A 14,018-nucleotide genomic window follows, 5' to 3' on the forward strand; every position below is an offset into this window, starting at 1 on the left:
CCACAATCCAGCAGGAGAAGCAAAGCCCCACAGATGGTGAAAAAGCACTGTATACTTAAGTAGTAACAGTATCAGCTGCCCTGGACCAAAAACTCTTCCCACTTTTTCCAGACCAAGCAAGCCTCTGGAGTTCTTGAACAATATATAGAGTAGAGCCATCCTAAGATTAATACAATGTTCTTCCGCTAACCCTAAAGATTGAGAATACCTGTGTGTTTTTAATCTATTTTTAAAGTGAGAGTATAATTTTTTTCACACCGATATTGTGGTTCATGTCTGTCTTCATAGTAAAATATAAACAGACCTAGGAAATTCAACTCAAATAAAAAGTGGACTAAATATGCCAACTCTAGTGGTCAAAATGGCTGTCTTTGGCTCGATGCTATTTTGAAATGATCAGGTTGCATTGAATGGTAAGTAGGATTTCTTTTAAAAGGGAAAGTTCCAAAGCAGGTTTATTACTGTGACTTAACTTGAGCTTTCTGAAGAAAACATAAATGGTTTTAAGAAAATATTGAATGTGGCTTTCAAATTCCCTAAATGAATCTACATATATAGGAAAAATGTCTAACGTCAGATAGGAAGTCACATTCCTTCTTGACCCTTCAGCTAGGAGCCAAGTTCAGGTAGGTACTTATAATTTCCCATCTCCTTCAGGTGGATGACCACTCCCTACCTATTACACAACCCTAGCATGGGCTTGAGTAATTTCATCAGTTAGCAAAAGGGAAACATTGGACTCTGACCTTGCAAAGCAAATAATTCTTTGAGTTTATGGCGGATAGGAATTTCCGCAGGAAATCCCATACTCTCCCTGGGTGGGCCCAGACATGTACAGCAATGCATTTCACTACTGCATTTCCTGTAGACCTGAAGTCTAAAGTCAGATTCCTAGAAGCAAGATTTCTTGATTCCTTCCATATCTATGAAGTACAGCCACTGCCTGCCATTCCATTGTTAAAGTATTATGTTCAGAAAAAGTGCTTTCCATCTAGGTCAGACCACCTCCGTAGCACTGCCTCAAGTCTGGAAGACCACAATTTAAGAGGAGATATTGAGTAATTGGAGTATGTCCAAGGAATATAATCAAGATTCTCAAAGTAATGTCAAATGCCATATGATTGAAAAAGAACTGGAAATGTCTGGCTTGAAAAGGACAGGCTGTCTCATGCTTCTCTCATTGCAGCTTTATAGAAAAGCCTTGTTTTGTGTAGAGAGGCTTATTTTTTGTTAGATCTAAGAGGCAAGCAAATTTCAGTTCCATATAAGAAAGTACTTTCTCATAATTAGAATATACTGCATTTTCAGAAGATGATTTCACACTAAATAAGAGGTTGGACTCCTAACCTTGAAATTCCAGGTTCCTAATAGTCTATATAGCTGGTTAGTTCTTTTTAAAAATATATATATTTTGGGGGGGCATGAGAATTCTGAATCATTTCTGGAGTCAATAGTTTCTTCTAAAGCAGCTCAGTCAGACAAAAACACTTGATTTGATGCCAGTAGGTACGATTCCCATCACCTTACAGATGGGGTAGTAGGTAAAACCAAGAAAGCATGGACTTCAACGTTTGACTTAAGTTCAAATCCTACTCCACCATTTGTAGCCTGTTGTGACCTATGTTACATAGCTTAACCTCACTAAGCTTTCATTTCCTCATCTGTAAAATGGGATAATACTATTTAGGTGCAAGACCCTCGTAAGAATTAAATGAGATAATGAATATAGGGAGCTTAGCGAAGTCCCTGTGGCTCAAAGAAACTCTTCAATAGAGGGCAGCTGTGATATCAGACAATTCACAGCCCTTCATTGCCCCTGCACCCCAAGCACTGCACTGTTTGAAGATTTTCCACATGCATCCTAGACATCCACATACAGAGGAAGGTGGGTGGGGAAAGGGAAGGACAAAAAGTTTTGTATGCCTCATCCATACACAAATAAATACCTCTGAACGCACACACATTTCTTCTTAAAAACTTTTTTTGGTGTAACTGTGGATTCACATGCAGTAATAAGAAATAATACAGAGACATCTGATGTAGTCTTTATACGTTATACGCCTTTTAATGTCATGTTATTTTCTTATGATGTTAGGCATTGTTGTCTGGTGTTTTCCCTCCATCCAACGTATTGACGCAAAAAGTGGAAATAATAAATGTTGCTGAAAGCACTGAGAACCTGGGTGAGTCTGTGAGTCACTGTTTGGGGCCTGTGAGTCACTGTTTTTCCCTTCTCTCGACACATCTAGCCCCCGGTTGAGTCTTCCTGTCTAGGTAACACCTGCCCACTGCTTTGTGGACAGCACAGTCCCGGTTCTAGGACACTGAACTTCCTGGGTTCTTGGAAAATGGTGTTTTTTGTGGCTTGTTGAGCAAAGGGTGTGGTTTGTGTTGAACATGGTAATATTCCGATTTCTCTTGATTAATCAATTAATATTCCAGTGCTGAGGTGAGGTAGTATGTTTTCTTTCTTCCCACAACAATTAATTAATCTGTATTGGCTGAGCCCCAGAGAAAATGTATCCTAGGATATATCTGGGGTTGGTTTCAATACAGTTGGGGGCTTTCAGGTGGAAAATTCTCCATTTAGCAATTACATGCAATGAGAAAACTCGGAATTCATAAGTGATTCAGTAACTCACAAGCCACGGAGTGCAATAAAAGCCACAGAGGGACAACCTGAGCTGGATTCGTCACCTACACCAAACCAGTACTTCTCCCAAAACGGCTAATGAACAGGATCTTGTAGGGAGATTTTTAAAAGTACAGATTCCTGTACCAAAATGCACCCCTACCAACCCCTGAAGGTTCTAATCCAGTGGGTAAAGGCAGGGCCAGGGAAACAATATTTTCTCTAAAGTTTCACAGGGGTTCTGAGTGCCAGCCAGGGTTGAGAACCACCGCTCTGAGCCAGCAGATCAACACGATGCCTGTGCACTCGTATTAGGAAAGAGAAAAGGAATGCTTCCCTCCAACCCCACTTTCAGAATATTCCAGTTGCTTTTATTTTTAATTATTTTTTACAGTGATGATGAGGAATTCCAGTTTTTCAAATTACTTCACAGAGATCATCTAGTTGGAGGTATGATTAGGCCAGTTTCATGGAAGAATGTGGCTCTAATTCATCACAAATTTGAAAAGAGAAAAAAATGCTACACCCCATTGCCAGAATATTTCACTAGTGGCAAAAAAAAAAAAAAAAATCTCACCAATGCCAACATCTTCTAGCTTATTGGGCAGGTGGGGAAGGTAGGTGACAAATGGGGTGCTTGCCCAGATACCTACCTACTGCGGTGAAACCAACAACTCCCGCACCCCAGGCCTGACAAACTCCTTTGCACCACAACAAATCCTACCCCAAATGCTGTCACTCTTGTGTATATGAGAACTTTCCCTCTAAAAAGACAATACAAGAGTTGGGAGCCAAATCTCTGGTGCTAGGAGCATCTACACATATTTTAATTAAGAGCCCATTTGAATATGGAGCTATTACACACTGTAGCAATAAAATTAAACATTGTCACTGTCTGTTCTTTAATAGCTTACAAGCATTTTATATTCAGAGTCCCCAAGCTAGAGTTTCAAGAAATATCCCTTTAGTCTTTGACTGTGAAACAATCTCCATATAATTTTTCATACTTCCTTTTCACTTCACAGACTATTTATAACCACACTTAATGAGCTAGACTCAAAATGAACATAAATGGTACATCAACATAAAAGAACATTAAGGGCAAGCAAAAAGGTTAGTCTGTATCATACCATGCTGATAAAGTTGTCTTCCCAACAACTTAGAAAGGATAGAGCCTACGGGAATATATGTAGGGGGTTCATGGAAGGTCCCACGGGGTAAAGTGTTCATTCGAGGAAGAGGGTGCATTTTAAGATGTGAATGATCGGACACAGAATAGGGGAAAGGGCGCATCTTCCTGATATGCCAAAATGCCCTCGTTTCAAATGATTAACACTCAAGGTTGAAGTGTCATGTATGACAACAGCGGTTCTCAAAGTGTGGTCCCCAGGCCAGAGAACCTGTTAGCGCCGCACATTCTCAGGCCCCACTCCAGATCTGCTGAATCAGAAACTCTGGGGTTGGGACCCATCTAGATGTGTTTACCAAGCTCTCCAGGTGATTCTGAGCCACGCTCAGGTTTGAGAACCACTGTATTACAAGAAATGAAAATATGGCCAGATATTTATACTCGTCCCTCTCCTCTCCTCCCCTCCCCCTCACACACGTACACAAACACACACACATGCAGCCAGGAGCATGCGTATAGTGTTCAAATAACTGGAAACCAGCCCTTGTTTTCCCTTTTCTGGGAGACTTTATTTCCTTTCGTGTGCACAGCGCTGAGGCGGGGGTGGAATTTAAACAATCCCTAATGAAGGCAGACGGCACCACGTATTTATCACATTTTACTGTGCTGTATTTACCCCTTACCGCTTTGGGTCCATTTGCATATAATCTTTCATAATTCAATTCACTTGTTTAAATCATTTCTTTTATTTTCACTTATTTATTCAGATAGGGAAGTTCATTTTACAGATCACTGGGGCCTCCCAGTGGCAATGTTTGGTAATTTCAGACTCGGATTTAATTCCCCGAGTTTTGAGGGAATGGTATCCAAATCCCTAGCCTTTCACCTAGTTGGTAGAAGCAAAAGATAGAATCAATGCACGCTTTTTATCTGAAGTGGATTTTATGGGCATTCGAGCTGACATGTCCTCAGATGCTGGCTTCCACTTCTTGCACCTATCAGACTCCACGTTCAGGCACTTGCTGAGTAGAGAGGTCGGTCAGCGGGCTTCGGTGTCTGCTGGTCAGTGCACACAGGAATATACGTAATAAAGAAAGAGAGAAACTTATCCTGCGATTCCTTTTCCTCAGTAATCTTGAGGTTTTCTCTCTATAGAGTTTCCTCCCTACCATCCCACCCTGGAAGTTGTCACTGCCCCGGGTAGCCAAGTCCCGCCGGAAGTTTACATACATCCTTCTCTGTTTTCTGGAACATTCTGTGGTCTGGCTCGCATCGCCATCCAGCGGCAATGGCCAGGGTCCTCTGAGCGGGGCCCTCAGGGACAGCCCCTGACAGCTGGCCTGTGCTGGCGTCACGGCAGCAGGCACCGGCCCGGCCCCGCCCGCATCGCCTAACACTCCGTCAGTGGTCCAGGCCTCTCGCTAGGGTGTGAGGCTTACTCAGCAGTATCAGTATCGCCCTCCCGGAACAGCGGGGCCTGTCAACGGATAAACCTCAGGCTGATGGACGCCCTTGGCTGTTTCCACTTAGCCAAGTACTCTGGTGTCCTTCCAGTCTCCCCGGCACAGCCCCGGTGCCCTCTGCTGGGGCTGCAGAAGGCCACGCTGCCTGAGTCAGTTCTGCCTTCGCCTGGGAAGATTGCTGAAAAGGTGGTTTCCTGGACTGGGATGCTCCCCTCACCCCGCGGCTTAGCTCCGTGCTGATGCAGAGTGAGCCTTCCCCCCTAGGAACAGCCCTGTAAACAGCCGCATCACTGACAGATCGGATGAAGTTCTAAAGTTCAGCCCCGCCCCCTTGGCCTTTCCCGCTGAGGAGTCACCTGAGGGCATCCTCTGCCTTCACCTCATTCGGCCTGAGCTGTTTTAAGATCACTACATATCTTTCAATTAATCTTTGTCCGATTTCTTTTTTTTGCAAAGAAAATTTTATTTAAATCTTTGCTTATACACTCATTCTCCTAGTGATTTACTGTTCACAATGCAGATACATAGCAATAGTATCCCACTTACGCTAATTTGTACAAATAAAGACAACATTCACTAAATTCAGAGCAATTAGTGAATTGCTCCGAATTAGCTAGAATAAAATTCAAATTCAGGATTTTCTTGCAAGGTTCAGAGTGGAAAATGGACACAGGGCAGTTCTCGAAAAGAGCAGAAGCTTTGGTGCCTTAGAGACCGAGGTTCCCATCCCAACCGGACACACATCAGAGAAGCTGCTCACCCCCACTGAGCCTCAGTTTCTTCATGTGTAAAATGGGCTAATTCCTCCAGGGTATTAGAGGTATTCAGTGAGCTCTATGTAAAATATCTAAAACAGAGACCAAAGCTGTGAGTATTCCGTAAATGGAGTTGTTTCAGCAAGGATTATTAGAAGCTACAATTTTTCCAGAGAGTGGTTCAAGGGGGTTACTCTCGGCTTCCCAGAAAGCGCCCCTGTCTCCATCTCCTTTCCCAGCTACAGGTTATTTCTCCAGGAAGTCTTCACTGACGCCCTGGTTGTGGATTAGTTCCCCTCCTATCACCACACCTGACACTGCACTGAAAACATGTCTGTCTCCCCCTCCATGCATTGACTTTGCTGCATCTGCCCATTTGCACTGAACTTGAAGCCTCCAGGAGGACTGCCCCATCCACCTTGTTCACTGTGTGTCTACAGCCCCTGCTTGGGGTTTCAGTAAATACTGAATGAATGAATGACAGCCATTAGATGGCTACCTAGAGAAGAAAAATAAAATATCAAGAAAGTAAAAGGTATTTACATTAGTTATTTTGCATTCTTATAATTGCCTTTAAGTCTCCTTGAATTACCTTCAAAAAAATATGAAATCTGTTCCCAGCCGCTCTAGCACTTTGCTCCCCCCACCCCAAGAATGCTGCACATTCTTATTATATATTATATTTATTAGAATAATTGTATAATTATTCCAACTAATTATAATCATATTAGAATTATTCCTCTTTTGAATACATGATTATAAAATATGTTTATCATGTTTGACACCCTTCTCATTCTTAAACTGACGACATATTAATCACAGAGATCCTAAGGAAGAAGGAAATCCTTGGTAGAAAAGTGTTAATAATTTACTAGTTGCAAACTGTACTTTTACCTCTGAACACCAGGTGGGTAAAAAACGTTACTCATGTTTGTTAATCTAAGAATTTCTTACATTTTTATGGCCTGTTCTTTGGGCTTATTTATGATGGTTTGGGACAAAGAGAAAACCTTTACCATTATGATTTATACTCTTCCAACAAAGGAAACACAGAAAGAGATAAGAAACCCAAATTAAACCATGGCATCAGATAAGAAAACCCAAATTAAATCACCACACACACACACACACACACACACACACACACACACACACAATCCACTGAAGGTAAGGGGTGACTGATAATTTAAAATCAAAACGAAGAAGAGTATAGACATACAGACTGTGGACAATGAAAATATGGAAATTTTCAAAAGCCTAAGCTACAAAATCTAGCATTACCAAATAAAAAAATTTCAGATGCCTTGTGTCCTGTATTTGTGGCATTATAAAATAATGCCTAGCCATTAAAGTACTTTTATATGCCTTATTTTAGTTTTAGTCAGTTTGTGCTTTTGTTTAGAAAATCTAACAATACATTTTGGTATGCTAAAGTGTTAGTAATTAGCAGCAGATAGCCAATATTTTCCCTTTTTTTTTTTCTGTTAATGCCATTTATCGAAAAATTGACCTGGACATCTATTTTCATTTTTAGTGATGCTTTTAAATTCCTTGATGGTTGAGTGCCAATTCTAAAACTTGATTGGATTTCAAGGAAAGACAATTGCCTCAGAAACAAAGAAACTGAGAGAAGTGAGAAGAAAAACTCCTGCCTTCAAGCTTTCCCAGTATAAGCACTGTTGATGATAGAGGCCAAAGGTTAGTTCAATAGCACAGGCAGTCAATGGTGTGTGCCCAGCAATCTAACTACAACATATTACGCAATCCGAGTAAATACTCATGTCCAGGCCAGAAACTCTTAGTAAAAGGAGTTAGTATGACCACAGAACTAACTGATGCTACCTAAGGCCACCTAAGACACAACTGTCCCATTAATACAACCATGCAATTATACAGAACACTGTCTTTGATTATGTGTGAAACTTGGAAGCAGAGCACATACTGAAATTGGGCTTGCAGGTAAATATTCTAGACTTAATTTCACATCACAAACTCAAAAATGCCAAAACCTGGATGTGGAAATCATTTGTGAACTATTTCCAGACTCCATAAAGCAGACGTGAAGAATTAGGTCCACACACAAACACACCACCAAATATCTATGATTTTTCAATTTTGCTTTGCCCGTATCCCCTACGTTTTGTGAAAGGATTTACCTGCTGCATTCCCAATCTTATTTAGTACTGCCTTATAATTTGGTGGAAAAAATGTACATATTTGACAATTTTTTTACTTCCTTCACGTGTAGATTTCCATGAAAATTAAGTTAAAGTGGAATTGAGAAAAGAGGCACAGTATAATTAACTTTCTTCTAAACTTATCACTAAGCTTACTTATCTGATCTACTTAATTTGACTTTAATCCTTTTATTTCTAGAGCCCAAGGTCCCAAGATTGTTTTCAAAATTAGTACATGTAAATATTTTCTTGTATCAAAATCCTACCCAGTGGATATGTTTTACTACCAAAGGATATTCAGAAATTACTTATCTGCTCTCATGCCAACAGCAATGCTTAAAGCAAGTTGGACGTGATCTCTGTGTACAAAGACCAGGCATTCACAGAGAACACCAAGCTGCTGGAATCTGAGGATTTAAAGGAAAAAAAAAGGAACATTCCATTCTGTTATGTTTCCTCATCTTCTTTCTTTATTCTATGGCTCCAAATCTCTTAGGAAGTCACCCAATGCCATAATTCTTTATCCAAAAAGAGAACCAAATATTAATCTGGCATGAAAACCAATGTTTTAACATTCTGGTAGACAAAAATTGGTACAAATGAAATAGGATAGATCAGTAAATTCTAAGACAGAAGATTTGAGTACAGTATTTAGTTTCCTAAAGTCAGCGGATATGGCCTGGGGCACAAAAACTCTCGTGTTTACATGCATATAACAGAAATTTTAAGCTGCAGAGTATTGCCAGCAAGTTGGTATGTCTGCTGTGAAGCAATAATGATTCTGTGATAACCTCTATTAAAACCTTGACAGTCAGTATTGTTACTCTATTAGAAACCCAGAAAGTTACTGCAAGAAATAGACTAAGGTTTTCAGTAGCGTAGTTTAACCTGTCAGAATGAAAGACAGAAAGAAAGAAAGAGAGAGAGAGAGGGAGGGAGGGAAGGAGGGAGGAAGGAAGGGGAGCAAAGGCAAAATTCACAGTAAATTCTCTTGGGTTAAAGTTAACACATCAATTCCTAGCCATTAAAAAAAAAAAACTGTAAGATAGAAAAAAGCTACTCAAATTACATCTTTTGGAATTCAATTATTGTAAAATTGAATCTAGAAAAGTGTGGAGAAAAGATAGCACAAAGATAAAAGTAGACAAACACGCAGAATGGAGTGAAGCAGGAGAGACACAGGGTATGTGGGTGGGTGCTCCAATTTGCAAGGGAATGCTATAAAACAGAATAAAACAATGGGTGTTGAGCACTGTGTTTGACAGACTGACACTTGGAGAAAGAGGAACTGTTAAGAACCACACGGCTGGCTTGGTTCTAACACAGTCTTTGAAAGAAGGATACTTTAGTCTAACTAAAAATAGCTTAGTAGTGATATACAACCTTTTTTTAGCAGAGGAGCCATTTTTTTCATTTGTTACCCCAAGATTCATGCTGTTTCACCTAAAACCCTCCTAGAAGCCTCTGAGGCAGCTTCTCGGAACCTTGAGACTCTGCTGGCCAGCTCAAAAACCACAGTAGCAGTAAATTCTTTCAGAGTCAACAGACCCGAATATAATTTGGGGGAAGGAGGGCAGAGCCTCGAAAACATACCTCGGGTCTAGCTGTGTCTGACCTCAGCGCGGCCACCTGGGGGCTCAGTCCTCGTTCCAGCTCCTGTTCACTCTTTTGCTCCCCGCGTGAGCTGTGCAAACGACCTCTCAGCCGATGACTCTGATGTTCTTTGTTCTGTGATGTCCAGCAGCTCGGACCAAACACTCCCGAGTCAGCCTCACACTCATACTCAACATGGAGAGAAGGTCGGTGGGCATTAGCTTCCAGACTCTTCTAGAAACGACCCCTTCTCGCCACCTCCAGGCACAGTCCCCGCGGGGGCCCGGGCTGCCATCCCCACCACAGCCTCCCCGCTGGTCCCTCCGCCCTGCGTAGTATCCTAGGAACATCAGCCGGAGTGGTCCTTACACGGAGGGGTAACTGCTTCACTCCTCCACTCCAAACCATCCCGCGATCCTCCGCTTCACCGGAGGAAGAGCCAAGGTCCTCGCAATGGCCTTGAGGTTGCGGCTGCCCTGATGTGCTGCTCAGACCCCTCAGGAGGACTCATCGCCTCCACGCGGGCAGCGCTGCTGGCCGGCGGCCCTGGGCTGTCCACGTCCGCGGGCATCGCCTCACCCGACCCCCCGGCGTAAGTCACCTCGCCCAAGGTCACAGCCTTCCCGGGCCACTTGCGTCCGGTGACTGTGCGACACGGGTTATCAAGGCTCAGCAGTCTCAGCGCCCCCCATCCCCGCCCCCAGGTCCACAGCCCCATGGGGGTGGGTCGGCTGAGGCCGTGCACGGCAGCTCCACCTTGCCCCGCTTCCTTCTGCCCCTTCCACAGGTCTTGATCCCCACGACACTCCCTAAAAATGGCCTGCACATCAAATGCCGCCTCCTGGCCTGCTCCCGGAGAACCCAGCCTGCCACGAAGGCCCCGTCCCGCCGCCGATACTGAAGCTTCCTAGCCTCCCCGCTCGCCCTGCTCCGAGCTCACTGGCCTCCGATGTTTCCTCCTGAGGACCGGTGGGCTCCGGCTTTAAGGTCCTGGCAGAGATGTTCCTTCTGCCTGGGACACACCTCCCCAGATACCTGCACTGCTGCTTCCCTCACCTCCTTCCAGCTTTGCTTAAATGTCACCTTCTAAATGAGCCTCCCTGACACCAGAGAAAAAGATTCTCATCTTCTCCTGATGCATTTGCTTACCTTTCCAGGTACTGATTTCACTTGAAAGAAATGACTTCACTCACTTACAAAAGAGTTGGAAAATTACTGTTTTAAATATATAAAGGCAGAGCAATGGTTAAAAAAAAAAAAAAAAAACACAGGCTCTGGACTCAGACCTGGGCCTGAGTGCCTAGCGCTGCCACTCTGCAGCTGTGTGGCTCCACCCCTGGTGGCCTCGGCTCCTTTACCTATGCAGTGGGGATACTGATATTACATAGACTCTTAGAATGGTTGTGAGGATTAGTTGACTTTATGTACACAGCAGGCTGTGAAAACTATAAAGGGGCGTATAAATACTGGTAATTATTGAGAGATGACCCCAGGAACCGTGCATACCAAAAAACCCACTGAGAGTACATTTGCATCCTGGCTTAAGGTCAGAGTCCTAGGAAATAAACTTTTCAGCTCTGTTCAACCCTGAGTAGACTGAGAACTTCCAGCAAAGCAGAAAGGGCTGGGCAAGGACCACCCCGAGGGCACAGAGCCTGCCTAGCCAACATCACCGAGAACCCGGAAGAGTTACCAACCGCTAGTCTTCTTATGTGGTACAAAATCCTAATATTTTGCTCTTCTTGCACTGACTTTACTTACTTCAGACTTTATTCTAATCTCTAAGGTCCTTGTGAAAAAAAAAAAAGCACATAGGATTTCAAATATCTAGGTCTCTATATGTTTATCAGAAGAGCTTTAAACTTTAAAACCAGCCATATGTCTGGTTATTTGAGATTAGAGACTGAAATCTTTTCATGTGTATTTTTATACACACGAAAAGTTTTTATATTTATTTCTCTTTCTGTGATGCAGAATAACTGTACTTGGCCTAAAAATAAAACAATGGCTCCTCCAAAATCTCAACTGATTTTATGTTTTCTTCCATTCATTTTTCATTTACTGGAGTGAAATGTCCTTGCCTGTAACCTCGAATCCACCAGCTTGACTGATTTCAGAGGGTGTGCTGGAGACCCACCCTGCCAAGCAGAGAAGACAGACCACCAATAAGCTGGCACTAATGAAGCCACAATAATCTAACATTGACCATTACCTTCTCTATCTGCCTAGTCAGATTTATTTGTAGAGCCCACTATAGTCCATTTCATTATTTCTAAAGAGAGAATCACATAAGCTTATGTTTAAAACATTTTAGACATACTATTATTAAAAACCATCATTCTACAGTTATACATTAACAATAATTGCACCATTTATTAAGATGATAATAATTATAAATAGTACTATAGAAAGATAAGGAAAGCAGACATTGTCCTAACCAATTACCACACAGAATGGCTTTGCCATCCTATACACCTGTGTGCTATATCTGGGAAAATCCCTGTCTGGGGCAAGGTGCGTGTGCACGTGTGTGTGTGTGTGTGTGTCCCCTTGGAAAAGTCAGCTATATCAGATCATCCAGGTTTTTTGTTAAAGCAATAATAATCACTAGAAATTGCCTTCCCTTTCCAAGTCCTCCTCTGAGGATATCATGCACTCCTCCAATTTTTCTTCATAGCTTTATACAACTTAATATTCAGGCTAGGGAAACTGGAAATCTCCTCCAGGTTAAACAACTCCTTAAATCTATCTACAAATTTATTTTCCTTCTCCAACCTGAATTTCATGACCCAGAGGATGACGGTGGTTTCTTTGCACAGATGGTCAAAAGTAATGAGGAGTTCTTCCAGAAATGGATGAGCATAGACAACATCGGCCGCCAGGATGTAGTCAAAGTTGCTGGAAGCCTTGGGAAAGTTCTTGTCTAAAGCTACACCCCAGGAGAGCTCTTTAACCTGAGGCAAATGCTTACATTTCATTTTGGTGTTTTGGGAAATATTATATTGCAGGTTTCCGAGTAACTCAGGTAAATCTGTGGCAGTCACGTGTGCACCTGGGAAACAAAGGACAGTAGGAAAAGTAACCTTCATGGGATAAGGTAAAGCAATTAGATTTCAAGCCACCATGCACTTTACAATTCTGCACAAATGCTAACCTCATGTCAAGGACTGGTCAGTACACACAGGAGGGAAATCCCTTCAAAATGGATGCTAAGGCACCTTTATGCCTCTCCTTACAAACAATTAGATTCCCCAGGCACTTCTGCACTCTGCTGCATTTTTCTGTTCTCCTCGGTTTTTGTCTGTCTTGTTTTGTTATTGTTGCTGTTATTTTCTATTTATCTACTTAAAAAATCAAGAGAAAGGGAAATTCAAAGTATTTGGTACCCTCATTGGAACAATCAGATGTCACAATTGAAAGATGAAAGGGTTCTTCACTAAAAGAAGTCTGAGCCCCAGTCATGTGAGACCAAACGGGTGTATATAACACTGGGCATCGTTATCGTTGACCAGGAAGTGCTCAAGTGTGAGAAATGGAGGGAGGAGAGAAGACTTTTCAATGTCATTACATGGAAAGTATCAGGACACCCATGTTCATGCCCACATGTAGTGCTCATACAACCAAAGATCAGCTGGACCCCATTATAAGTCTTTTCAGCTGGACCCCATTATAAGTCTGTCTCTTCCCATTAAGAGATGTTAAAACCTAGCTACAACCCACATATAGTGCTCATACAACCAAAGATCATAGACGCAGGACAGAATGCTCAGATGAAGAAGAGATAAACAATCCCCAAGGTAAAAGTGAATACTGGTGGTCATTGTCAGGAAGAAATCAGAAAGCAAAAACCAATAAAATTTGGCCCTTAAAGTGAATTTTGAGCAGTAGCAGAGCCTGAAAACAATGTGTAAATAAGCCTAGGATTGGCTGTTTCTACATCATCAGACATGAAAGAAGAAATGGAAGGGAAGTCTAGTTCAGACTGGTTTACAGCCCATTCTTCACCCAAGATGGCAAGTTTCTCTGGCCACTGACTGTATTTTCTGGAACATATTAAAATGGGAGGAAAATAAGCATTTCATTGGTAGAATCACAGAGATATGAATCTCTACATTCTAGTGGGGTGGGTGGGTCTATCATTTTTCACAAATCTTTTTAAAATCCCAAGATAAGGAAGGACCCCCTCTGTCCCCCGACCCTGCCCATAGGAATAGAATCTATCTGACTATTAAGATCTTTGTGTCTAGAGAGGTAAATATCATCACTGAC

The 14,018-nt window shown here is 42.3% G+C and overlaps 1 protein-coding gene across 1 annotated transcript in view; it reads right to left on the minus strand.

The window, feature by feature from the left end:
- Window positions 1-14,018, minus strand: part of LOC113625375 (protein-lysine methyltransferase METTL21E) — a 39,424-nt gene that overhangs the window by 10,130 nt on the left and 15,276 nt on the right. The window contains exon 5 of the mRNA XM_027115872.1: window positions 9,750-12,801. Within this exon, the coding sequence (XP_026971673.1) occupies window positions 12,398-12,801 (404 nt within the window). The 3' untranslated portion in view covers window positions 9,750-12,397. The remainder of the gene's footprint in view (window positions 1-9,749; window positions 12,802-14,018) is intronic.

This window comes from Aethalodelphis obliquidens, unplaced genomic scaffold, assembly GCF_003676395.1.
Source record: "Aethalodelphis obliquidens isolate GAN/ISIS:26980383/991018 unplaced genomic scaffold, ASM367639v1 scaffold15, whole genome shotgun sequence".
In the NCBI taxonomy this organism is placed as follows: Eukaryota; Metazoa; Chordata; class Mammalia; order Artiodactyla; family Delphinidae; genus Aethalodelphis; species Aethalodelphis obliquidens.